The sequence below is a fragment of the Anguilla rostrata genome, chromosome 1 (genome assembly GCF_018555375.3).
Source record: "Anguilla rostrata isolate EN2019 chromosome 1, ASM1855537v3, whole genome shotgun sequence".
Lineage (NCBI taxonomy): Eukaryota > Metazoa > Chordata > Actinopteri > Anguilliformes > Anguillidae > Anguilla > Anguilla rostrata.
The window spans coordinates 52,430,613-52,456,103 of record NC_057933.1 but is presented as its reverse complement, the minus strand read 5'-3'; the positions used below and the strand labels follow the sequence as shown (position 1 = coordinate 52,456,103).

The following is a 25,491-nucleotide window of genomic DNA, read 5'->3' as shown; positions in this document are numbered from 1 at the left end:
TGGAAAAAATTAATTGGGTCTTTTCAAACTAATACTAAAGTTCTCAGTGTCATATTTTTACTAAACTTGATGCTTGCCATTTTGCATTACACATCCAAAACCATAGCAGCTTTGATGGAGAAGGAGGTGGAGGACTATAAAAAATCAGGGTCATGCTGAGTTTTATTCATTAATGTTTAAAAATGTTCATCAAAATTCCCTAGCATGAATTCAATCTCCTGGAAATTAATTTGACGCAGATTTAGAAATTGATGTGACTCCTTTGTACAAGCATGCTTTAACTTAACACACATACACAAACCCATTGCATTCAATCGCTGTTCAACTACTTTAAAGTGAGATAATGGTTTACAGGCATTATCACAGAACTAAAAGTGTAAAAATGCAAATATAAAACATTGTACAATCTTCCAGGAAGGATTGTCATCTGCCAATGAGAAAACTATATACTATATTCTGAAGCAAACTGAGGTTAATCCTTCTGATGGACATGCACACGATGTGACTCACAGCAAGGGCACCAATTAAAGCAGAGGAAAGCGCCACAAAAACATTAAAGGTAATCCAATTACTTAGACATGCTCACTGACTGATTAGTACTTCTGACATCAGACAAATGACTTCCTTCCCTTTCATGTAATAATTAGCAAGACATGAAAACATACATGACAGCATACACACACATCATAATATGCTCAGATAAAAAAACCTTCTTTTGTGGCAACATTTACCATGAAGTATGCTGGACAATTTAAACGGACACAACAGCTGGCAGGAACACTCCAGACATCTGGAATTTGTTTATTCTTCACAATGATCCAGAAAAAAACAAACAAACTTTTATTAAATCAAAGTAATTGTGTTTGTCATTGATTTGCCAATTGAATGTTTTTTATACATTTTTGAAGGATACACTGAGAAAATCACGAGAGTGCATTTTCCTTTTTTACATTTCTTTTAATCAAATATCAAATATATTCAAATCAAATATGTGTTCTGCTATATCTACTGTAACTAGGCACTGCAATCATCAGGTTCATAGATATCTTAAGAGAAAGAGAGAGCAACCTTCATCTTGCAAAAGGTGAACTCACTTATCATACGTCAGCTAGCACATAGAATAGTCTAGAATAAAGAATACAGACCAGTACAGAATAGCTTATGCCTTGCAATGAGGGGTGTGGAACACATTTGGACATGACTCTTCTTGAGGTGGCATTAGACTGAATTCTAGCCTACCCTCTGACCCCGGTTGGGGCATTAATTGGTGAGCACAGCCGGAGCCCTCCATTTGTGCGTTCATGCTGTGTCCAGCGCCTGTCTGCGTAACATCAGAAATGTTAGCATTTGGTGCACTGCTCCCCCCTTGCTGCAATGAATGCTTTAACATAAACGTGTGCAACACACACCTTAGTTTACTGTTCTGTGTCTCACACGGGATACAATGGATGAAATAAGTCGAAACCAAGAAAAAGTGTTTGCAAATCCCGTTTACGTAACAAAAAACGTTGATACAGTATTTCGTTTAATGTATTCCCTAGATGACACTTGCTCATTTCAACTCTTGGTGTTGTCACCAGTAGTACAACTCTAAGACATTCGGCCATTGTCCGCATCAGGGTACTAACAATAAAGCTATAGTTTTCTGTATTTACGATACGATCCGATGAGTTTTTATGGCCGTACTAGTCAGTGAGAAAATGCGAGGAACGATCGCGTTGACCTCTTGTCAGGACTCGCACGATTATGTCATTATTAAGGAGGAGTTCTTTCTAAGGGCCTGGTATATAACGCCACAACAACAGTGGACATCGGCTTTAATTGTGTCCTCACCATTCTCACGGAAAGCTGAACTGACCTGCTGGGAGCATGGTAAACTACTCCATTATGATTTGATGCACATTAATAGAATTACTTATTTACTTGTTATGTTAGAGTTTTGAAGTACTAATACTAATTAAAGAGAACAAAAAACTAGAAAAACGTGTTTATTTTTAAACGGATAAACAATTAAAGTGGTGCCAAATATATTTTACAACAGATTAATCGTGCATCAATTGGAGAAGGAATTTTCGAAGATAAGCAGCAAGATTATTCACATTAACTTATTATGTAATTTAACGTTAAATTAATGCAAAAAAATAAAATAAATAATAATAATAATTTGGCTACCTGCCTAAATATCTATTTCAGCATAGTCTTTCTTTCGACAGATTCGTTTGCTACTGTTCGCCCCCTTGTTGTTTGTTGGATCAAGAGCTTTGGCGTTTCAGCTGGATGAACTGACGAAATATATCGACAGTCACCAAGAAGAGTATGTGCAGGCAAGTCCATTGATTACCATGGTTCCATTATTTGTGGGCTGTAATGTGACTATTACTAGCCACTGTATATAAGTCTTATTTTACATATTACATTTAAAATGCGCACATATTCCTGCAGCTTTCCGAATATAAAAATTTGTGTAAAACGCCTGATCAAATGTAAGCTATCTTTGTGTGCAAAAGGGCGTGCGTGCTGCCTTGTGTATGTGCGCGCTTATGTGTGTGTGTGCGCGCGAGCGCGGGTGCGCGTGTGTCCTTTAGACTCTAAGGGAGTGGGTTGCAGTGGAGAGTGATTCGAGTGATGTGCAGAAGCGCTCGGAGGTGGAGCGTATGATGAACATGACGGCGGAGAAGCTAAAGGCAATGGGTGGGAACGTGGAGCTTGTGGATATTGGGCTTCAGGAGGTGAGTGCATGCCGTGGTTGTGGCTGTTGTATATTGCAAATCCTTTTTCATAGCTAGCTACCAAATTTGCCGCAGTTGTAAGGGAGGTATGTACAATCACTGACGGCCTACAGATGGTGTGACTTGGCTGAATGAAACTAGAGGGTTACCAATTTTTGTTTAATACAAGGCTGTGTTTTCTTGTATTTTTAATTAAGATTCTTGACTTGCCCAACTAAGTTTTAATTAACCAAGTAATGTGAAAACATAAAACTAGCTAGTGCTGCAATAAGGTAATTTGCTGGAAAAAAATGCATAATGTAATGATGAAGGAAGCAATGCTTGCATTTAACCTGTTTAAGCATGGATGTTTATGAGTGTTCCATTTAGGACTTTTCTGTGGATGATTACCTCTTTACATGAAATAACTGCCATCTGCATGAGATCACATCATTATGATAAAGTGTCATTTTTAACCTATGCTAATTTTTGTTTGTGCTTGTTCTGTTTACTCATTACTCTGTATTCCAGTTACCCAGTGGCAATTCCATCCCTTTGCCGAAGGTGGTCACTGCCCAGTTTGGCAGTGACTCGGCCAAGCACACGGTCTGCGTGTACGGTCACGTGGACGTGCAGCCAGCCAAGAAGGAGGATGGCTGGGCCACGGAGCCTTACAATCTGACCGACCTCAACGGTGTGTCGCCCGTGTGTCTCTCTCCCTGCAAAGAGAAACAATGACTGCAGTACTGCATTTACATTCATTACAAGTGTCACTGGAACATTTGTGCAGCACAACCAAAAACCAAGCATGTGTTTTATAATTACTCAGTGTGGCTAATTATAAACCCAAGCCCGTGTTTCATAATTATTCAGTGTTACTCTCTCCCCAAATAAAAAAATGATTGACCGGGCTTAACTTAAATACAAGGTTAAAGTTATACTATTTTATATATTTCTAAAAAATTATTAATGTACACAATATGGGAGGCTCCATGCACAATTCTGCATCTGTCTCATAAGAATATTCTTCTCCTTCTCACAGGAAATCTCTATGGAAGAGGGGCTTCAGACAACAAGGCTCCTGTGCTGGCCTGGATTCACACAGTGGAGGCCTACCAAGCACTTGGCATCGTAAGTGATATTCTTTATTAAACTCACATTAACCATGCTGAGGTGTGTCAAGCTTGAGTCCTGCAGGGCTGATGTGTATACTTGTTTTTCCAGCAAATTTGACATAAGCATAATCGGTTCAATTTGTGAACGGTAATTAGTGCAGAGTCACACGTGTACTCTAATGTATTGTTTAATTAAGAAATGTCAAATGGAGTAAATGGCTAGGCTAATTAGAACATTAAGAAGTCTGGATGCTGGATCAAGAACTAGCATACACATCTATCCTTTGGAAACTGAGTGTGATGCCCCTAAACTAAATGGCTTTTATTATTTTTATGTTTCTGTTAAAATCTTGATACTTTTATTACGTAACATTTGTTCATTTTCTCATTTTGGTGAAAGTGACTCATTTTTAACAGTAACTTAACTTTAACTGACTAGGTAAAGAAAGTATAGAAAGAAGAGGAAAAATACTGAATACTGGTATTGAAATAAATGTTGAAATTTTAGGTGAAAGGGGGATTCTAAACTAATCTGCCGCTTTCTGATGTCGGTTCACCTATGACCTTCACTTCACAGGAGCTCCCAGTCAATGTGAAGTTCGTCATTGAAGGCATGGAGGAGACCGGATCCAATGGTCTGGATGCCATGATCGTCTCGCAGAATGATACCTTCTTTGCTGATGTGGATTACATCGTCATCTCTGACTGCGGTTGGCTGAGCCGCCGACCAGCCCTAACCTACGGCACCAGAGGAAACTGCTACTTCTTTGCTGAGGTGAGAGGAGGGAGAGTGCAGTTCCACATCTGACGATGTGAATGTCTGCAAGATACCTACAGCTTCTTCAAATACCTTACAGCTCCTTCCTTTCCTGGTGCTCATGTTGAAGGCTTAGCTTTTGGTTCTAAAAGTGATTTTTTAATGAACAGCCCTTAGCACACTTAAACCACTTCTGATTATATAGAGCGTGTTTTGTATCAGGTTGTCATGGATTCACAGTAGGGGGCCTCACGTCTTGCACTAATTATTGGGCTGGACTCACCTTGTTATATTTTCTTACATTTAAGAAGATTATGTAGCCGTTTAAAAAATCCCCATAGGCTGTTTTTTTGTAGCTTAACCACAATTTTATGTATACTCATACTGCCTTCTATTATTTATTATCTTTTTTATTTGCAGGTTGAGGGGCCTACGCAGGACCTGCATTCTGGAGTATATGGAGGCACTGTGATCGAACCCATGACTGACCTCATCGGCATACTGGGTAGGATTTAAAACCTAACTGACATAAACTGCCTTTACTTAAGAAACTCACATTAACCTGGTGCAAAAGGGGCAGCAGTGCACCAGCTTATGATTTCAAATACATGATCAGGTACATGTAAAGGCAAGGCTTCCTCATTAGTGGAAGGGCATGGTGTGCTTTGCTTGTGTAAGGTGATGGTGGGTGTTCATGGCTCCTGAGCTTGGATGGTCAGTTGTTGCTGATGACCCGAGTCCTGTTATTGTCGTTCATTTTGTGAGTCTTTGTGTTGCGTTTTCACATATCATCAGCTCTGTTGATTTAAAATCAGAAAATAGCAGGTGGTGGAGAAATAAAATGAAAGGTGATCAAAAGGCAAATAGGGAAGAAGAATGAAGAAGGAGCAACCTTACAACGGCAACAAGCGAACATGAGAGCAGATGTACAGTGAATACACGCTGGTTCCGTGCTTGATGCAATTCTCCTGTGTTTTATTAACTTATTATTATTTATTAAGTTTATAATCACATATTTTGCTCCTCTCGGAATCAATGAACCTTTGCTCTTTGCCATTCCTTGGCTGCTTCCTCTTCAGTAGCTCCATCACCCTGTCTTGCAATACTACTGAATGTGTGATGCTCTCACCTCCATCACCTACCCCTCCATTCCCCCAACAGACACTCTGATTAGCCCCGGCGGAAAGATCCTCATCCCTGGGATTCCGGAGGCGGTGGCCCCCCTATCGGATGAGGAGTGGAAGATGTACCAGGACATTGAGTTTGATGTGGAAAACTACAAGCAAAAGATCGGCGTCAGCCACCTCATGTACAGCAGCAAGGTGACCGCAGGATGTCTGTGTGGTCTGCTCGGGTCTGGGGTTTTTTTCTACACTGAGAGACAAAGCTGTCAGTCGTAGTTTCAGTTATAAACAATGACCTTATCTGACCACATTATTAAAACCTGTACGCCTACTGCTGATTCTGTAGTATAGACTAACCAGATTGGGAGCGCCTGCATACTACTAGAGATTCTCATTGGTTCTTTACAAGTCAGCCCTTGGCAGTAGACATTAGCTTCATGCATCATAGAGTTCATGAAATATAAGTTTTGGTACCTAGGTAGAGTTTGTAATATACCTAACTGTTGTTTCGTGTCTCTTTACTTCTGTTTTGACTGCTTTTCTTAAACCCCAGGTAGACCTGCTAGCCCATCGCTGGCGCTACCCCACAGTGACTATTCACGGCATTGAGGGAGCTTTCTCTGCTCCAGGCACAAAGACGGTCATTCCTGCCAAGGTCATCGGAAAATTCTCCATCCGTCAGGTGCCCAACATGGACCCGGCAGTCGTGGAGAAACAGGTACAGTCAATTTAAAAAATCAATTTTTCTGCTACTTATTTGCAATCGATAAAAATATTTTCATAGCAGGCTAACATAGGTAGCTTCTGTGTGTGGTAAACTAAAGTTATGTTCTCTCTCTCACGGTGCGACCCCAGCTCTATCTAACTTGCAGTAGAGTGCTATTAAACCGTGTGCTGTTTACCTGTGTCTGGCCCGGCAGTTTAGAGCCGGAAGTTATGTGCCTACCTCACACAAAAAAAGGAAAAATGGCAGCGCCCTAGGTCAGGGCTGAAAAACTTGTGTATACAGGAGAATCTAAGAATTACAGACTGATCAATCAACCGAACAGGTATGAACCTGGCAGCGACATAGGCATTTTTCCATTTTTAACCTCTGCGTCATGCAATGCATAGATTCTCTTTGTTATTATCACTGATGAAGAAAAGTGAGCATTAAATGGAAATGTCACAGTTTCCATTGATTAAATACCTGGAAATTGACCTCTCCCAGGTCTGTTTTGGATCCATCTGGATCCAAGTACCCGAGGGAGTGGCATAATGAAATGAAATGAAAGCTTTCTTCTTGAATTAAAAAAATACTAGCATTTTGTTGTGTTTCTCAACACAAAGCACTGACAGATACTTTTACACTTCAATGTTGAGCAAACACTCTTATCCAGAAAAACATTCACAGATTTGTGTATGTGACAATTGTGACATGTAGACACCTGCTTTTATCTGCTGGGGTCTGTAAAATCAAAATCCCAAACCGGGAAGCCTCAAGAACTACTACTTAAGATATTGTATTAATTGCTCAAATTAGCTACTTGCAATAGCTACATTCATAGTTAAAATTAAACAGCACAGATGGCTATTTTTATTTTACTGCAAACTCAGGATATTCAAACTTTTACTCAAAATCACAATGGTATCTCTGGTGTGGTGTATCCACTCCAGGTCCTTACTAGTTTATGATCTGGTGTTTCTTCCGAGAGGTAGTAGAACCTTTCCGTAATATTAGTCACCAGAACAACTTGCATTGATTATATATAAGGCTATATGTTTTGATATTATATTTGTTATTATCTATTGTTATTAAATTTGATGACTGGGGGGCAGAAGAGAGAAGAACCAGCATGTGCTGATGATCACATCAACAGAACAGATCAATTTGAAATGTGTCATATAGACTATGGTCAAAGAACCCACATTTAAACATATTGTCTCCTTCATAAGTCATAATCTACAAACTATGCACACAACAAAGATGTGGATTTTATTCTGAAAATACTAACAATTCATCTCTTCAACAAGTACTGCCAGAGCTCATTACAGGAACAGAATGTCTTTTCGTCTCACAAGACGGACATATATCCAAGCAAAAAAAGGATTAACTAAAATAAGGACTTGAGGGGAACAACTTCTGAAAATGCGAATGGGCGTATTGCAGGTGACGGACTACCTGAATGCAGTTTTTGGCAGACGGAAGAGTCCCAATAAGCTGAAAGTAACTATGGTCATCGGGGCCAAGCCCTGGCTGGCCGACACCCAGCACCCTCTGTACGACGCGGGGAAAGAAGCCGTGAAGAAAGGTGAGATGAGCTACAGCCATGTTGGTGTCATCACAGGATCCTCCCATTTCATACCCTATGTGGCTCATCATTGGTTCATCATCTTCTTCTCATTGTTGTCTGTAGTATGATGTCATAATGATTAGTGATTATGATCATAAATTGTATGGGTATTGCCATCATCATCAACATCATCATTGTTGGGTATCATCTGCTAGTTCATTGTGACGGTGATGATAGTGATGGTGATCTCATCCCTGCAGTGTTTAAAGTGGACCCAGACATGATCCGTGAAGGGGGCACGATTCCGATTGCCAAGACTTTCCAGGATGTGACCAGGAAGAGCATCATTATGTTGCCCATTGGGGGCTTTGATGATGGCCTGCACTCCCAGAACGAGAAAATGAGCAGGTGACCCAGACCAGCATGGAACAGTTCACAACCACCATATGCATTCTTACTCAGTCCATTGTTGGCAAAACAGTTATTCTGCTTCATTAAAGCGCACGACTGTTCACATTTAGTGTAGTTTTAGAATTGAATTTCCAGTAATTCCTGGTGAAAGAATATAAGTGTAGACTCATAGCATGTAGGTTACCTAAATATGTCTTAAGAAAATATGAGCCTTAGTTGAAAAATATTGCTTTAAGGATCTGTGGTGGGGGACAGATGATTCACTACATACAGTAGGTTCCCCATAATAGTATACTTTTGCCATCTAATGGTAAACAAAGATCATTTTTACACTTTCAGGGAATGTTCACTCAGTAAGTGGGTGACATGTTTGTTACTGTGGCTTTTTATACACAGCCAAATCGACAGTGTAGAATCCTTGTTCTCATAACATTGCCGGGAATCATTCTCAAACATGTTCTTTTTTTCTTTAGGTACAACTACATAGAGGGAACCAAGCTGTTTGTTGCATACCTCCACGAAGTTGGGCAGATTAAGAGGGACTGAGAACGTCCCTTCTGAAGAATAAAATTGGGACTATTAAACTGGAACCCTGCTCTCTTTTAAACTCCACAGCCATGAGTTCAGCAGCAGCAGTGTACAGCATACAGCTCTTGTTTCATAAAAGACTTTTATATATACTTAATGGAATATTTTTTGGACTTTTTAAAAATGATTTATTGTCATTTGAGCACACAACTTGGCAAATACATGGAAATATCTCTCAATTTCACTTTTTTTCTCAGTCAGCATTGCATACATATGACAGTGTTAATAATCAGAGAATGATAGAAATAGCTTACATTGAAGGGGACTAGAGAGAAATAAAATCATTGTTAACAAGACAATTCACTCTCACAGCCTGTCTCCCACCCTTTCTTTCTATGTCCATATCTCTTTCCAGGACAATTGTATAACCCAAATGTAAAGACAGATAAAATTGTTTGTCTGGTTATCTCATTTGATGCCGAGCCACAATCTTTCCTTTTCAATCAATTTGGTGTCAGAGTGCACCATTTGTAAATGGTAATCAAAGTCCAATTCAGATACACTTTATTTTCAGGACAGTGAACTTGTGTTGCTGAAGCAAGCATGTACAGTAATGGCATTCACATTTTCCACACCCAATAAAGAAAGGGTAAAAAGTTTTTACAGAAAATAATAAAATACACAAATTAGGAACAACTATCACTCTGTTTTGGGCAAATACCGCCAAAAAAAAAACATTTAGATTTTTTTAGAGACCACATTTAACCCTTTAACTGACTTCTCAACCATGCGGTAGAGCTGACTTTGACAGTGAAAAAACCTATGAGAAAAAAAATAATCTGCCCAGCATACTGATTGGTGTAGGGCTCCAACCCCCCTTAATCAATTTGCATAAAGGGTATCTTTTTTCAACACAACTATGTGGAGCAGGAGTTCCTGCACTTTCCCCACTCTGACAACGGAGGCAGCACCACAAATCACTCCCCAAAGATTAGGGCATAAAGCAGGAATTTGGCAGGTAAGGGATAAACCATGATGTTTCTCAGATAGAAGAGACCCTAACGAATAGGAAGATGATATTAAATATCAAAAATGTTAAAAATCCATTGTGCCAGAATTTTACAAAAACATGCTCAACCGTGCGGTTGATATGTCGGTAAAGGGTAGAAATGACCATGATGCAGGGCAGATGTTAGCATAGTAGTTAGTGTGGTAGGAAGATGTTTGAGTGGAAAAAGTGAACAAATACAATGAAATTATATTATATTACTAAAACACAATATTATCCTATTACATTATACACTGCCTGGCCAAAAAAAAAGTCACAGTTTGGATTTTTTTGGACAGTGCCCACTGTTTCAAGCCTCTGGAGGCAGTGTTATGATCTGGGGTTGCTTCAGTTGGTCAGGTCTAGGCTCAGCAACGTTATGCGGCAATAAAATTAAGTCAGCTGAGTACCTGAATGTACTGAATGACCAGGTTATCCCATCAATGGATTTTTTCTTCCCTGACGGCATGTGCATATTCCAGGACGACAATGCCAAGATTCATCGGGCTCAAATTGTGAAAGAGTTGTTCTGGGAGCATGAGGAATCATTTTTACACATGAATTGGCCACCACAGAGTCCTGACCTTAACCCCATTGAAAGTCTTCGAGATGTGCTGGAGAAGACTTTACAGAGTGGCTCAACTCTCCCATTGTCAATACAAGAGAATGCAATTCTGGACGGAAATAAATGTTGTGACGTTGCATAAGGTTGTCAAAACAATGCCACGACGAATGTGCATGCACATATATGTTATGGGAAAACATGTAGTGCAGTGTATTGTTTCATTCTTAATGATGGACACCAAATTTTTCTATGGCAGAGGAAAGGGTAGCAAAGCTGTGGTCCCCCTTGATCCAGAGGAGTCAGACATAGAGGACAGTGATGAGGACTTGGATGATCCTGACTATGTGCCAAGGCACACAGTTGATACAGTTGAAGAGCTACCAATCCCTGAGCTTAGTGAGCCTGATACACGCCCAGCCTGTGGCCCACAGCGAGGGCGATGCAAACTCTGCCCAAAGGGGGTGTCACGATAGAAGTGTGCAGAGTGCGGAGTCTTCCTGTGTCTAAACAGCACACAGCAGTGCTTTGTCACGCATCATCTCAAATGAAAGCTGAAAATGAGGTGAATAAGAGATTCCAAATCTGATCAGTTGAAAAAATATGTTCAGGACTGAGCATGAACTCAGATACCTGCAATGGGTGTTTTTTAAAGTTTAAAGTTTTTTAAGTTTTGTTCATGAGTTTATACTTAAAATAAAATGGCGATGTATGAAACGGTGCCTGATTATAAAACAGAAATGCCACACAATGGAGTATCTATACATATACGTACACAGATGTTTGTTCCAAATCGTAGTTAATGATCTGTTCGACATGAAATATGTAATCAAAATCAAATCAATGATACCTGGAATGAATGTTTTTTTACATACATATTTAAACTGTTTTGTTCATAGAAACAAAATAGTTTACACTTATAAAATGACAATCAAACAGTGTCTGATTTTAAAGCAGAAATGCCATATGATGCAGTATATGTCAATATATACATATTTGTGGACCTAGCCATTGTAATTGATGGGACATTTACAGGCCAAAAACATGTTGATGGAGTGTAAAAAAAGCAATAAACTGTTTTAAGGTTTTAAAGAGAGATTTAAATGATTGTGTTTCAGGAAAAATGTTCCGAAATATAGCAATTTGTGAATAGCATCTTTTACTATAAACTGACATCTCAACCGTATGGTTATAATTTCTAAAAAAGGGGTCAAGTTATGAAAAAAACTGTTAGACATTGTTATTTGGTGCTCTAGTAATAGGTATTTATGGTTAAATAATTTTTTCATCACCTATTTCAATGAGTGACAGTTAAAGGGTTAAGGTACAAAGTTCAAAGGAGAGAACCTTATCAGTGGCTTTATTGACAGGTCTTCATGGCCACAATCAATCTACTTGCCAATAGAGGCAAATTTCAGCAGTACTATTAAGAGAGATTTCAAACCTGACCAGCCCTGCATAAGAACTGAAACATCTGTTTCTGACACATGCTCACAGACTACTTGCCTTTGTGAAAGCCTTTACTGGTCAAAGAGGAAGGATTTTCATACTTAACCCTAACCCAGTTAACCACTGTAGAGTAGATGTCACATCCAGGTTGAGTATCAACGGTAACAAGACCCAAACAGGTTTAACATTTTCACTTGGTAGTACCTCCCCTCCCAACTAATGATGGAGACCACTTTGACAAAAATATTATTCCTGAAAACCACAGAAAACTGCTTATCTAGAGAGGGTGGTACTACTCTCCCAGGGTTCCTATAATACGGTTAACTAAACTGATGCGTTCGTGGATTAGTGCCAAAAGCAAAACAAATAATCTTCATTTGTTGACATAGCTGGTTTATCTGTGGTTTGTCAATAATACATCTGTGTATTAAACATTAAAGTCCGTCCTAACCATGTTTTAATAACCCTGTGGCCCCTGTTAGAAAACAGTAAATCACCAAAGCATTAATAGTTATATTGATACTGAGAACATGGATTTGATAGTCATGTGTTTGCTGACTATTCCTTCTGTCATGTTCCGGTGTTCCTGTCTGCGTTTTCCCTGTTGGGCCGCCAGATGGCGGCACTTCTGTTTTGTGTCCTGTTCCCCCCTGTTAATTGTATTATTGGTTGTCTCGTTATTCCATCATTGTTCCCACCTGTGTCTTGTTATCCCCTCCTTCTGGTTTGATTGTTTTTTGAGTTCACCTGTGTCTTGTTACCCCTTGTCTATTTAAATTCTCTGTTCCCTTGAATAGGGTGCTGGTTCCTTGTGTATGTTACCTGGCTTACATGTACCTGCCTGCTTGTGTTTGTTCCCGACTTGCGTATGTTTCAGACCCTTTGTACCTGCCTGCGTTTTTTACCTGTTTGTGGTTCGTTCTGATTGTTTGTTCGTAATCCATGTGTTCGTGCCTATCCCCTGGTGTTCTGGTGTTTTTGGATTTTTTCATTTTCTTGTTCCTGTGTTTGTTTCCGATGTTTCAGACCCTTTGTACCTGCCTGTGTTTTTTACCTGTTTGTGTTTTGTTTCTGACTTGTATTTGTTTGACCTACCTGTTTGAATTACCCTTGTGCTCTGTCTCCTGCGTTCTGCCCTGCCTGTATTTGTGAGTCCCTCTTGTTTTCTGCTTTGTTTAGATATTTTTTGAGTTCGTGTTTTTCCCTTTGCGGCCTTGTCTGTTCCCTGCTTGTTGCCTGTCTTTAGTAAAGTCTTTGTTAATTTTCCCTTTGAGTTTTTTTTTTTTTTTTTTTTTTTTTTTTCTTCCCCCTCCTGCTTTTGGGTCCCCCCCTACCCGTGCCGTGACACCTTCGTGGATATCATGTTTCTCAGTTTGTAGCCTATACTAATGCATTGTGTAAGTAATAACTTCTGATAGATGGTATGTGGAAACACAGCTTTGTCTATTGAATGATCCAAATTTCATGGGCAAGCACGATGGGAAGGCGTCTTACATTAGATAAATAATGTGAGATGGTCTCAAGTCCACAACCAAGACTATTATCCTGCCAGACTTTTTGTCAGCAATGTTATATATTGCTAATGTCTACAGTTTAGTCGCATGCAACTCATTGCTAGTTTACTATTAGTAGTAACTACTGACTAATGACTACTGACAAGTACCAACAAGAGCGTTTTCATTTTATTGAAATAACCCATTTATCCATTGTGTTACACTTTAAATGGCTCATTTTAAGTTTGATTTTTCAATCTGTTAAATTCAGCAAATCAGAAGCAATCATGCTTCAGTTTATAAAAATATTTCATGCTTAAGTTTGTGCCCTGCAGAAGTTGCGTTAACTTTCACATAGAAAATCAACAAAAAATGCAATTTGACCAGCGGTGCCCAAACTCTCTCTCTCTCTCTCTCTCTCTCTCTCTCTCTCTCTCTCACACGCGCGCACACACACACTCAGCACATTTCAGGCACACATAGGAATATTTGTACTTCATTAATGATAAATCTCACATTACATCATACCCTCCAAAAGTACATAAATGCAGGGTTCAGAAACTCTCAATGGGGTTAAGAACCAGACCTATAGACCCAGCTCCATTCAGCCATGGTAAGTTTTTCTTCATACATTTTATACTTTTCACTGTGTGTTTTTGCTAAATGACCACAAAATGAAAGTGATCAGAACAAATTAGAGCCTTACCCTCAGTCTGTCTAAATGAAGCAGCATAGTGTGTGTCCTTGGTATGCCTTAACCACAATATTAAACCTGGATGGGGGCTTGCGAGGGGCGAAGCACTGTGAAAGCAGGCTCCTATTACATCTTTCTGACTGCTGTTGTCAAGGCTGTCCACCCATCACTTTGAAGTCCGTAACTCAAATTACATAGCGTGGGGATTTGATGAAGTTACCCAGACAGCATCCTTACCATGCTTTGCGTGGACAGCTGAAATTCTCGTTGGCAATGATCAACAGTTCTGCTAAGAGATACTTTGGGCCTAGCGTACCAGGGGGACAGGATGTCTTGTCACACTGGTACACATATGGAGGAATTAAAATGCATGGCCAAAACTAAAAGACTTTGCTGCCAAATATTATTGCAGACCAGCTAAACAGGAAAATAAGCATTTAGGGCACATGTGTTATGAGCTTTTTGCTATGGGGAGCAAAACAAAACAGTGTGGTGAAAAAAGTACACAAAACACATTTTAAAATCAGATTTAGACAAGTCTGGTATTTATTCCTTCCTGATGAAGATGCTAGATAGTTTCAAGATTGAAATTTTTGGATTATATTTTATTAGGTAACTTTGAACTGACTTAGACAAACTCAATTTAAAAAAGAAAGAAAAGAAAATCCACATTTCTCTTACAATACTAGTAGCGATTGATGATCAAACTCTAGTTATTGAGATGTGCTAACCCAAAATATCTCTTCAAAAAGAGAAATAACATAGTCAAACTGGGCTTGGTGAGTGAGTGTGTCAATCCTTCTGCCTTCCCCCTTCTCTCTCTATTTGATGTCAGGGGCTGAATGATGTCAGTAAAATAGACATCTCAGAGGGCCTCAAATGGATAAGACATGAGAGAGGGCATACTGGGTCATAACCTCCATACAAAAAGAATATTCTAGATAAAACAGCAAAATTTGAACTTGAAACTCAGAGGAAACTGTCGCGTAAACACATGGTGTTACACTTGAGGAAGAAGTGCATTGTGAGTATAACATTATGTGCCCAATTTACTAAGACCTTTAGGATGTGCTAAACTTTTTAGCACATGCACAAATAATTGGCAGTGTTACTAGTTTTTCTTGTGCTTAAAGGTTTTGTACAAGATAAAGGTCTTAGTAAATCAGCCCCATGTTTTTAGACAATTTTGAACAGGTACTGATAACCATGCAGAGCATAGAGCACTGCACAGGTACAGATAACCAAGCAGTGCATAGAGGACTGCACAGGTACCAATAACTATGCAGAATAGAGCACTGCACAGGTACCAATAACCATGCAGAGCATGGAGCGCAGCACAGGTACAGATAACCAAGCAGTGCATAGAGGACTGCACAGGTACCAATAACTATGCAGAATAGAGCACTGCACAGGTACCAATAACCATGCAGAGCATGGAGCGCAGCACAGGTACCAATAACCATGCAGAGCATAGAGTACTGCACAGATGCCAATAACCATGCAGAACATAGAGCACTGCACAGGTACCAATAACTATGCAGAGCATGGAGCACAGCACAGGTACCAATAGCAATGCAAAGCATAGAGCACTGCACAGGTACAGATAACCATGCAGAGCATAGAAGACTGCACAGGTACCAATAACCATGCAAAGCATAGAGCACAGCACAGGTACCAATAACCATGCAGAGCATAGAGCACTGCACAGGTACCAATAACTATGCAGAGCATGGAGCACAGCACAGGTACCAATAACCATGCAGAACATAGAGCACTGCACAGGTACCAATAACAATGCAAAGCATAGAGCACAGCACAGGTACAGATAAGGACGGAGTGTAGCACAGTAGGTAAGGAACTGGGCTTGTAACCGAAAGGTCGCAGGTTCGATTCCCGAGTAAGGACCCTGCCGTTGTACCCTTGAGCAAGGTACTTAACCTGCATTGCTTCAGTATATATCCAGCTGTATAAATGGATACAATGTAAAATGCTATGTAAAAAGTTGTGTAAGTCGCTCTAGATAAGAGCGTCTGCTAAATGCCTGTAATGTAATGTAATGTAATAATAACCATGCAGAGCATAGAGCACAGCACAGGTACAGATAACCATGCAGACCATAGAACACTGCACAGGTACCAATAGTCATGCAGACAGCAAATTGCCTTTTCTAAAACTGATTTGCCTAGCTTGGTGTGTTTGTTTTAGATTAGACACAAATGCATATATAAATAAAATTAAAAAACAAAAATAAATAATTCACTTGATTCATAAAAATCTTAAACCATGACTAGTAACCGCTTCTGAGAATCCCAGCGACTGTCAGAAACTAAAGTTGTCACTTATTGCCAACTGGGTGGATCTGGTGTTAGTTTTTCCTGGCTGCCTGCCACGACAGGTTGTTACGGCCTCTCTTGTGACAAAGAGCACCGCCTACTTGGGCGGCGTGTTCCCACGGCACTGTGTTCTTTGTTCCTTGGACACCTTACAACTGCAGAGCTTCCTCTGGCTACGCATACACATAGTGTTGATACATCACTTATAATATAACATAGTATCTTCTGGGCAGGACAGTGTTTGGCTACGATGGGACAGACTGCTTAGAAGAACAACCTTCTGTCTCTTGTTACCTCTCAGGCCTCGCTAGTTTAAAAAAAAAAATTTCCCTTCTGGCAGACGGGGTTCCCTCTGGCTGTCGTCATGCTCCTTCATCTGTCGTCTTCTTCCTCTTCCACTTCCTTGCCATCGTCTACAGTGTTGGATCCTCTGTTTCTGTACATCGATGAACATCAGAATGAGTTTGTCCAGGTGAGAATGGAAATATCCTTTCCCCTTATTTTGCATTTGTAACCTTTGCTTTGGCGACACTGAATAACAACATAACAATACAGCACCTTACAACTGAGAGAGAGAGTGAGTGTGTGAGAGACAGAGACAGAAAAAGAGTGACAGAGAGAGAGAGAGAGAGAGAGAGAGAGAGAGAGAGAGACTCATGGCATACGTACTGTATATGGATATGAAGACTGTATCTAGAGTAAATCCATTTGTCTGATAGAAACAGACGGAGAGAGATAGACAGCCCTGAAAGCATGCCTCTTCTTCTGCCTGACAGAGGCTGCGTGAGTGGGTGGCCATTAAGAGTGACTCCAGTGACCGGACGCTCTGGGGTGAGACCCACAAGATACTCAACATGACTGCAAACAGGATTCAGGAGATGGGAGGTCAGGTGGAGTTTGCTGACATAGGCACTCAGAAGGTATGGCCTAGCTTCACGCTGCAGTATTCCTCTCCTGAATTCACAACACTATTCCTCTTTTTAATTGGGATCAGTCTGTTGGCAGGTTGTTGATTCCTCACCCCTGAAGGAACCACTGAAACCAGTATTTGCAAAAGTATTAAATTACTCTTTCTACATGTCCATTAATACCAACTAGTTTTCGAGAGTTTGGAAATGTTAACAACCTTAGACGTGTACATTTCAATACAGCAATATAAAAGCAATGTGGCAGAGTTGGGTCTTGTAAGAAAGTGCACAAACAGTGCATAAAACAACTGTACTGTAACTCACTATCTTGTCCAATTGGTTTTGTCTAACTTGCTTAAGGCACTGTAAGCTCATTAATGAAAACGATGCCGAATGCATACAAACTAGTGAAAGATCTAACAGCTTATTCTGTTCTTTCACTGAACGCTTGTTTTGCATTTTCTTTAAATAAACCCTGCAGCCTGAGCCAAGTGAGCAATTCACAAGACTTCTCTCCACATGAAACCCTATGATTGGTTCTCATCAGCTTGTTACTGATTAACCCTCCTGTTCTGTTCATTTTTTAGGTACAGCAAAAATGTTCCCGGGTCAATCCCCATACAGGGGGGGTTTGCAAATACATGAAATGAACCATTTTCATTTAAAATGTTGATTACACTAATTAAGGCCAGTAGAAGAAGTTTCATACTGAAAAAATAATTTTAAGTATTTTTCCTAGATTTTCAAACTTTAAAAAGGGTCAATTTGACCCGCAACATAACAGGAGGGTTAAAGAGGATAGCTCCACACTGTTTAGAGCTTATGAAGCCTTCTTGTTTTCCCGTTTTGGTCACCTCGTTCTGTGGAAGCTGTCAAATGGGGAGTCCGTGGCTCTGCCACCTGTCCTCCTGGCACAATTTCAGAGGGACCCGAATAAACCCACGCTCTGCATCTATGGACATGTGGACGTCCAGCCTGCCAAGAAGGAGGATGGCTGGTCCACTGACCCCTACAACCTGACTGAGATCAATGGTGCCCCCTTTCATTCTCCCTGAACCAGACTGCTCTGTAGTGTTTCAGAAATAAACTCTTAAGGCTACATTACATAACTAGGAGTTTAAACATTAGTTCTAACCAAGAAAACCAGGGAGCCAACCATTAGAACTGGAACAGCTACCCTCATTCCACAGGTTAGGAGTTGCTATTCCAGTTCATTTGGTCTTGTGCAGGGCTGTTCAACTTAACCCTCCTCTTCTGTCCTGGGGGCGACATAGCTCAGGAGGTAAGACCGATTGTCTGGCAGTCGGAGGGTTGCCGGTTCAAACCCCGCCCTGGGCATGTCGAAGTGTCCTTGAGCAAGACACCTAACCCCTAACCCCTAACTCCTAACTGCTCTGGCGAATGAGAGGCATCAATTGTAAAGCGCTTTGGATAAAAGCGCTATATAAATGCAGTCCATTTACCATTCTGTTCATTTTTTAGGTACAGCAAAAATGTTCCCGGGTCAATCCCCATACAGGGGGGGTTTGCAAATACATGAAATGAACCATTTTCATTTACATTATTACATTACATTACAGGCATTTAGCAGACGCTCTTATCCAGAGCGACTTACACAACTTTTACTTAGCACTTTACATTGTATCCATTTATACAGCTGGATATATACTGAAGCAATGCAGGTTAAGTACCTTGCTCAAGGGTACAACGGCAGTGTCCTTACCCGGGATTCGAACCTACGACCTTTCGGTTACAAGCGCAGTTCCTTACCCACTGTGCCACACTCCGTCCATTTAAAATGTTGATTACACTAATTAAGGCCAGTAGAAGAAGTTTCATACTGAAAAAATAATTTTAAGTATTTTTCCTAGATTTTCAAACTTTAAAAAGGGTCAATTTGACCCGCAACATAACAGGAGGGTTAAGGTCCTCTAGACCGCAGTGTCTACGAGTATTTACCAAGCACTATGCCACTTGATTTCACATTGAGCTTACTTCCTGAACCAAGGAGCAAACACAGTACCTGCATACATTGTGGCCCACAGAACCTGGAGTTGAGTAATGCTGGTCTAGTGGTTTAAATCTGATATCAGATAGCATTTTTTATTCACTTGACATATATGATTACCCAGGGTATACTTAAATGGCTTATTTTTCATCCATTGTGTTAGCTGTATATTCACCTAAGCAATTCAGGAGCCTTGCTAAGTAGTCAGCCTAAAGTGCTTCCACTGGGACTAGAACCTATAACTGTACCATCATGAGTACGATTCCATAAACATGCTATTGTGATGACAAACTACTACTTGTGAGTTTGTGGATGCAGGTGCCTAAGTGGATGTACAGCCCGATGATGAGGGCTGGTTGTCACATCTTTTTCACAGGCAATCTGTATGGCAGAGGGGCCACAGATAACAAGGGTCCGGTCCTGGCCTGGCTGCATGCCCTGGAGACATACAAAGCCAGCAAGCAGGTTCTGCTCCCCGCAGTCCCCTATATGTACAGCTGTGTATATGTACAAACCATGCATGACTGATTGATTGATTGACTGATGGTTTGATGTAACTGTAGGAGGTGCCAGTGAACCTAAAGTTTGTCATCGAGGGGATGGAGGAGGTCGGCTCAGATGGCCTGGACGAGCTGACCAGACAGCGGAACGAGAGCTTCTTCTCCGACGTGGATTACATTGTCATCTCCGACAACGTGTGGGTCAGCAAGAGGCCGGCCCTCACCTATGGCACCAGGGGGAGCAGCTACTTCTTTGTAGAGGTAAAGCTCTGCTTTATTTATGCATTCATAAATTTATAAATTTCACCCAGATGAGGTGTGTGAGGAGCTGGCTGATGCCAGTTTGTGTGAACACTGAAGTGAACGCAGTGTGTTATAAGCTAGCATAACTGATGAGATGGAACAATGACTTCTGTTCAATGCAGGTGGACGGCCCGAAGCTAGACCTGCATTCCGGAGTGTTCGGAGGGTCTGTTCATGAGCCCATGACAGATGTGATAACCCTGCTTGGTAAGATCTGCCGCACAAGAACATACAAACATAAGACTTTCAGATTGGCTGACATCTCCCTCCTCTCTACCCTTGGCAGGCAGCCTGCTGAACCACACAGGGAAAATCCTCGTCCCAGGGATCTACGAGTCCGTGGCCCCGCTGACTGAGGAAGAGAGGAAGCTGTATAAGGACATTCACTTTGACATGGAGGAAATGAAAAATCATATTGGGGTCAAGAGCTTCTTACAGGACAATAAGGTACTTAAATGTCCATGAAACTGCCATACAGAAGGGGAGGAGGCTGAGGGAAGCACACGGTTTCGGTGACAGGAAGAGTTTATTGGCAAACTCATCTGGAAGGGATGCCATATCTTCAAGACTAAGGTTCTGCCAGCTTGTTGAGCTGTTGGTGTCTTGTGGGTTAGCTGAGGGAGCATATTGTCAGTGTCATACAAAATCAATTTTTTTTGTCATTTTTTTCCCATTAATGGTTTTTGCACAAAGCTTACAACACATAAGATTGAATTTGGCTGACAGGATACTGAATTTATGGTTGAAATGGTGACATCGCATGGCGTTCTGGCACAGTGTATGACGCTGCCATTTGCTGACATTGCCAGGAAGAAATCCTCATGTCTCGCTGGCGCTACCCATCCCTGTCCATCCACGGGATCGAGGGGGCGTTCTCTGACCCGGGCTCGAAAACAGTCATCCCCCGACGCGTGATTGGGAAGTTCTCCATCCGCCAGGTGCCCAACATGGACCCAGCTGTTGTGGAAAGACAGGTAAAGACTAAGCGATCCTACCCAATGAAACAACCCACCCATGAAAGAATGATAATCCCCAAGACACACACATTTAACATAAAAAGTGTAGTTCAGGGCAAATTAGCTAAGCAAATTAGACTATAGGTTTACCTCTGAAAAATGAAAAATAACAAGTAAGCTTAAATAGCTGATTTTACTGTGCTTTATTACCAATTATTTTACATAAGTAGACATATTTATACTTAGTGAAAGACCTTCCTGCCCAGGTTATGATCCTAGTTTTGAACCAGCCGGATTTCCACTGTGTTTCTCCCATTTAAAACATCTAACAGGTAAAAGAGCACCTGCAGGAGGTCTTTGCCAAGCAGAAAAGCCCCAACAGCCTGAAGGTGATGGTAACAGTGGGGGCTAAACCATGGGTGGCCAACTTGAATGACCCACAGTATATTGCTGGCCGAAAGGCGGTTAAAGCGGGTGGGTTTCATCATTGCATTTCATATTTTCATTATTGATGGCTTTAGTTGCCTAAATGGCATCTTCAGTTTCCATTTCCATGGCAAAAGCCCATAAGCAAAAAGCTTGGTCAGTCATATGTTACTGTCCCCTTCTGCACTTCCATTACCCTGTTGATTACTGGTAATGGGAAACTTTGTCAATCAATGACATTTATTTAGTACATGTTGGATCCTTCGGAAATAGACAAAAAAAACGAATTGTGCAAGGGCATTCAAACAGATTAGAAAAGCACTACTGCAGAAAAATATTTTTAAAAACAATCTTCGAGACAGTAGCAGTGTAACAATAAGTACTAAAATTAACTAATATCAGTATTGTCAGCTAAGTAGATAATGTACCTAACAGTAGTTTAGATGCTAAAATGAAATTTCAGGGCTACACAACCTGGTTTAATTTGATATAATACATTTGAATAATATATAAAAATTATTTTTGTATCAAAAAATGTTTTTGAGAACAATTTAAAATGCATATTTGAATTCCAGATTATTCAGAATATGGGGGCTCGATATGAGTATATGAATACCAACTAAACTGTCTGGAGTCAGTTCCAGAAATTAATTGTAACTCAATTCATAATTAAACAAACTTATTGAAGATTTGAATTCATATTTCAAATTGACTAAACTGAAATGGAATTGACAGCATCCGGGTTATTATTATCATTTTTTCAGTTTTTGGAGTGGAGCCGGAACTGATCCGAGAAGGATCCACAATTCCCATTGCCAACAACTTCCAGGAAGTGACAGGGAAGAGTGTGATGATGCTGCCCATTGGAGGACATGATGACGGAGAACACTCTCAGAATGAGAAGATCAGCAGGTCAGGAGACAACTCCGTCACTCTCTCATGCACTCCATGTACACAAGCGAGTCATTTATATTGCTATTATGAATACACACTACATGAAACAAACCTGTTATATTTTTAGGTAGTAACTTAAAACAAGAATTAAGGGAGCTAATCAAAACGCACTATGCACTCTGATGTGTCGTTTTTGGCAGTCTGGAACAGTGTGTGTCAGTCATTTTTCACAGTATCCCTACTGCACTTCCCGTCTTAAGGATTCTATCAGACCTCTCTCAGATATTTAACACACGTTTACTTTTTTATTTCACAGGTACAACTTCATTCAAGGGACAAAGCTCTTTGTTGCCTTCTTTTATGAGCTTTCCAAGCTCCAGAAAGACCAGTGAATGTCACATGCAATCTTCTGTTTTTTTCATGGAAGGCTGCTAAAAAGACGTTCTGTTGCCTCTTCAGCATCGCGACCATGAAAGGGACAGTGCACTTTCAGTGGCTTTGGATATTATTTCAATTTTAGTAAATATTTTGGATTGGACAAAATCATTTTTGTGTGCTGTGAATGATATTCACAGAGAAATTTCCAATGACAGGCTTCGCAATGGCAAATAAAGGGACATTTAGGGCTGTATTTTAACAGCCTAAGCGCATGGTGAAAAGCACAACCTGCAAGTGCATTTTGGGAAATGTTATGCAACACAACAGGCCACAAAGAACATTCAGGCTATCTGAGAGCTGTATTGTAATGTTCCACCTGACTTATGCAAACATCTGAAACACATTTTCAGTACTCCAAACTCCTCTCTATTGGGCCAATGCATTCAATACATTTTCCATTGAATGACAATTGACACGCTATATAGGCCTACATATCATCAGACATATCTTTTAATGAATAGCCGTTGTCCCAAAATTGGCCATTGGCCAATTTTATTTGTCATTACTACAATTGTCTAATTTGTATCAATATTATGACCATCCATTATGACATGTTGCATTTTATTGTGTATTTTTGATATACACAATAATAATCTTTCACATTGTAATCTTGATGCTGACAGGAGGGTGCATGTGCATTGCACACCCGCCTACGTAGGCATATTACTCAACCCTCAACATTGCGCCCAACTCTCAACATTGCGCCCTTACAATAGCAGTGCAACTCCAACAGGACTTAAGACCAAGCTTTGGCCGGTCAGAACTCAAAAGCTTTCAGCTCCATTAAAATAGCAATACGCGGACAATTACTGTGACCATACCTAATTTTAAGACCACCCACGTGGGCGCAAGGCTTTTTGCTATTTTAACATGCTATTTTGCATCTGTCTGAAATAGCACAGACAGTGTTTGGAATACCACCACGTTCTGCCGAGTCCAAGACAGAGAGTTCTGTGGTCTTCGCAAAATTTGTCTCATTTTAGATAGCATCACAGTGCTAAAACAAATATTTTGAGGATTGCTGATTCTCGAGACTGCTCTGTGTTGGTGCTGTTGGATTAAAGTGCAGCATTTAATACAACTGGTTATTCCATGCTGATTGACAGACTGAGGAATTCGCAGAGGATCTCTGTGACTGTGCTGAAATGATTCTTATTGCGTTGGTTAAATAGAAAATGGTTGATTTCTCTTGGTGATTATGTGTCCTTCTCTACAGCAGTTACTTCTGGTATTCCTCAGGGCTCAGTACTTGGGCTGATCTTGTTTTCTATTTTCTATTTCCCTTGGGTCTGATCATTCATCAGCATTATATATTTTTAATAGTTATGCTGACAAAACTGAGCTGTACTTGTCAATTAAACTTACTGATCTTAACAAGTTGTTGCTGCTGAATGATTTTTTAGCTAACGTGCAAATTGATGGCTCAGTTTCTTTCAGCTGAACTCCAATAAAACTGAAGTTCATAACATTGACTGTAATCAAATCCAGTCATTTTTGGGGCTGCTTGCTTCCAACATTAAACCCTCTTCCAGAAACCTGTTTTTCAGTCCAACACTTAACCTAGAGAAACATACTAAAAAGCTTATTCAGGCATGCTGTCACCCACTCGGAAACAATAGGTCACAGCTTGAGGAAGCTTTATTGGCTGTTCCTGAATCTAGGTTGGAAACAAAGGGGACATTCTTGAGGCTCCTAGACTCTGTAGCGGCCATCACATAAACATTACAACTGCTGTCTGTGTCATCATTCACTCTAATTTGGAGAATTATTATTATTATAATTATGCATAAACCCTGAGACCAATGCACTCAAAGAAAGCACTGCCATGATATAAAATATAATATTTATGTGGTGTGAATAAACACTGTAAAACTAATTTGAACTAATGGTCAGCCTCTGGAAACAAAAAGCCACTATACAAGCTGCTTTGGGGTTACCTGAAATGGATTTTCTTGCATTAGACCACAAACCCCAAAATGCCCATACACAAGCCATTGTAAAGTTGGTTGGTCATCAGAAACTGTAAATACATACACATCCTTCATTGTACATAAAAACTGACTGGGCCAATCAATAACACACACTCAATAAGAAATTATATCCAAAAAACCACAGAAAGTGAATTACATCTTTAACACACTACTACCACATGCCTCTTTTACCAGATTACAGTGATTTTTTATTTTATCTTTCATATTTGTACACAACATTGCAGCCTAATAATGAGACTATTATGCACCAGCTGAGCATATTATTTGTTTACATCCACATTTTTATCAAGGAAAACATTGTTTTGTTTTTAATTTAATTCTGTTCAAAGACAGATTTAGATTTTGGCTCCCTCTAGTGTTATTTTCAAAGATAACATTCTCTTCTCAATGACAGGCAAGGCAAGTAAAGTATACAGACATTCTGTCTGATCTGGGGGTCCAAGTCTTAGTGAAACAACAAATGATATGCACTGCCTTTGATGAAGACAGTAAATAATTTAATGCTAAATAATTTAGTTTGTATCATCAACTATAACTACCAATTGTCTCTTAATTATGTTAGCCAAATGTGC

At 40.2% G+C, this 25,491-nt stretch overlaps 2 protein-coding genes across 3 annotated transcripts; both read left to right on the top strand.

Moving 5' to 3' along the window:
- The first annotated feature begins 1,729 nt into the window (after positions 1 to 1,729).
- Positions 1,730 to 9,387, top strand: cndp1 (carnosine dipeptidase 1). Of its 2 annotated transcripts, XM_064341747.1 has the most exons (12): positions 1,730 to 1,872; positions 2,214 to 2,324; positions 2,586 to 2,729; positions 3,240 to 3,402; positions 3,751 to 3,839; positions 4,401 to 4,598; positions 5,001 to 5,085; positions 5,742 to 5,902; positions 6,258 to 6,422; positions 7,854 to 7,995; positions 8,238 to 8,385; positions 8,862 to 9,387. In XM_064341747.1, exons 1-12 carry the CDS (start codon positions 1,870 to 1,872, stop codon positions 8,932 to 8,934), a joined length of 1,482 nt encoding a protein of 493 aa, XP_064197817.1. In that variant the 5' UTR covers positions 1,730 to 1,869; the 3' UTR covers positions 8,935 to 9,387. The 2 variants fall into 2 exon arrangements, with proteins under 2 accessions (XP_064197817.1, XP_064197827.1); XM_064341757.1 differs by lacking the exon at positions 2,586 to 2,729.
- A 4,603-nt stretch (positions 9,388 to 13,990) lies between these two features.
- On the top strand, positions 13,991 to 24,396 carry cndp2 (carnosine dipeptidase 2). Its single transcript, XM_064341736.1, has 12 exons — positions 13,991 to 14,081; positions 16,836 to 16,967; positions 17,272 to 17,415; positions 18,273 to 18,435; positions 19,788 to 19,876; positions 19,975 to 20,172; positions 20,337 to 20,421; positions 20,501 to 20,661; positions 21,024 to 21,188; positions 21,503 to 21,644; positions 22,361 to 22,508; positions 22,807 to 24,396. The coding sequence occupies exons 1-12, from the start codon at positions 14,079 to 14,081 to the stop codon at positions 22,880 to 22,882; spliced, it is 1,506 nt and encodes a 501-aa protein (XP_064197806.1). The 5' UTR covers positions 13,991 to 14,078; the 3' UTR covers positions 22,883 to 24,396.
- Positions 24,397 to 25,491: the final 1,095 nt, after the last annotated feature.

What these genes read in the sequence shown, in the direction of transcription:
- cndp1 (XM_064341747.1), top strand. An exon ending in TGGATATTGGGCTTCAGGAG is followed by an intron (nt 2,730 to 3,239) that starts GTGAGTGCATGC and finishes TCTGTATTCCAG; the next exon opens with TTACCCAGTGGCAATTCCAT. An exon ending in CCTACCAAGCACTTGGCATC is followed by an intron (nt 3,840 to 4,400) that starts GTAAGTGATATT and finishes TTCACTTCACAG; the next exon opens with GAGCTCCCAGTCAATGTGAA.
- cndp2 (XM_064341736.1), top strand. An exon ending in GCTTCTTACAGGACAATAAG is followed by an intron (nt 20,662 to 21,023) that starts GTACTTAAATGT and finishes TGACATTGCCAG; the next exon opens with GAAGAAATCCTCATGTCTCG. An exon ending in CAGAATGAGAAGATCAGCAG is followed by an intron (nt 22,509 to 22,806) that starts GTCAGGAGACAA and finishes TTTATTTCACAG; the next exon opens with GTACAACTTCATTCAAGGGA.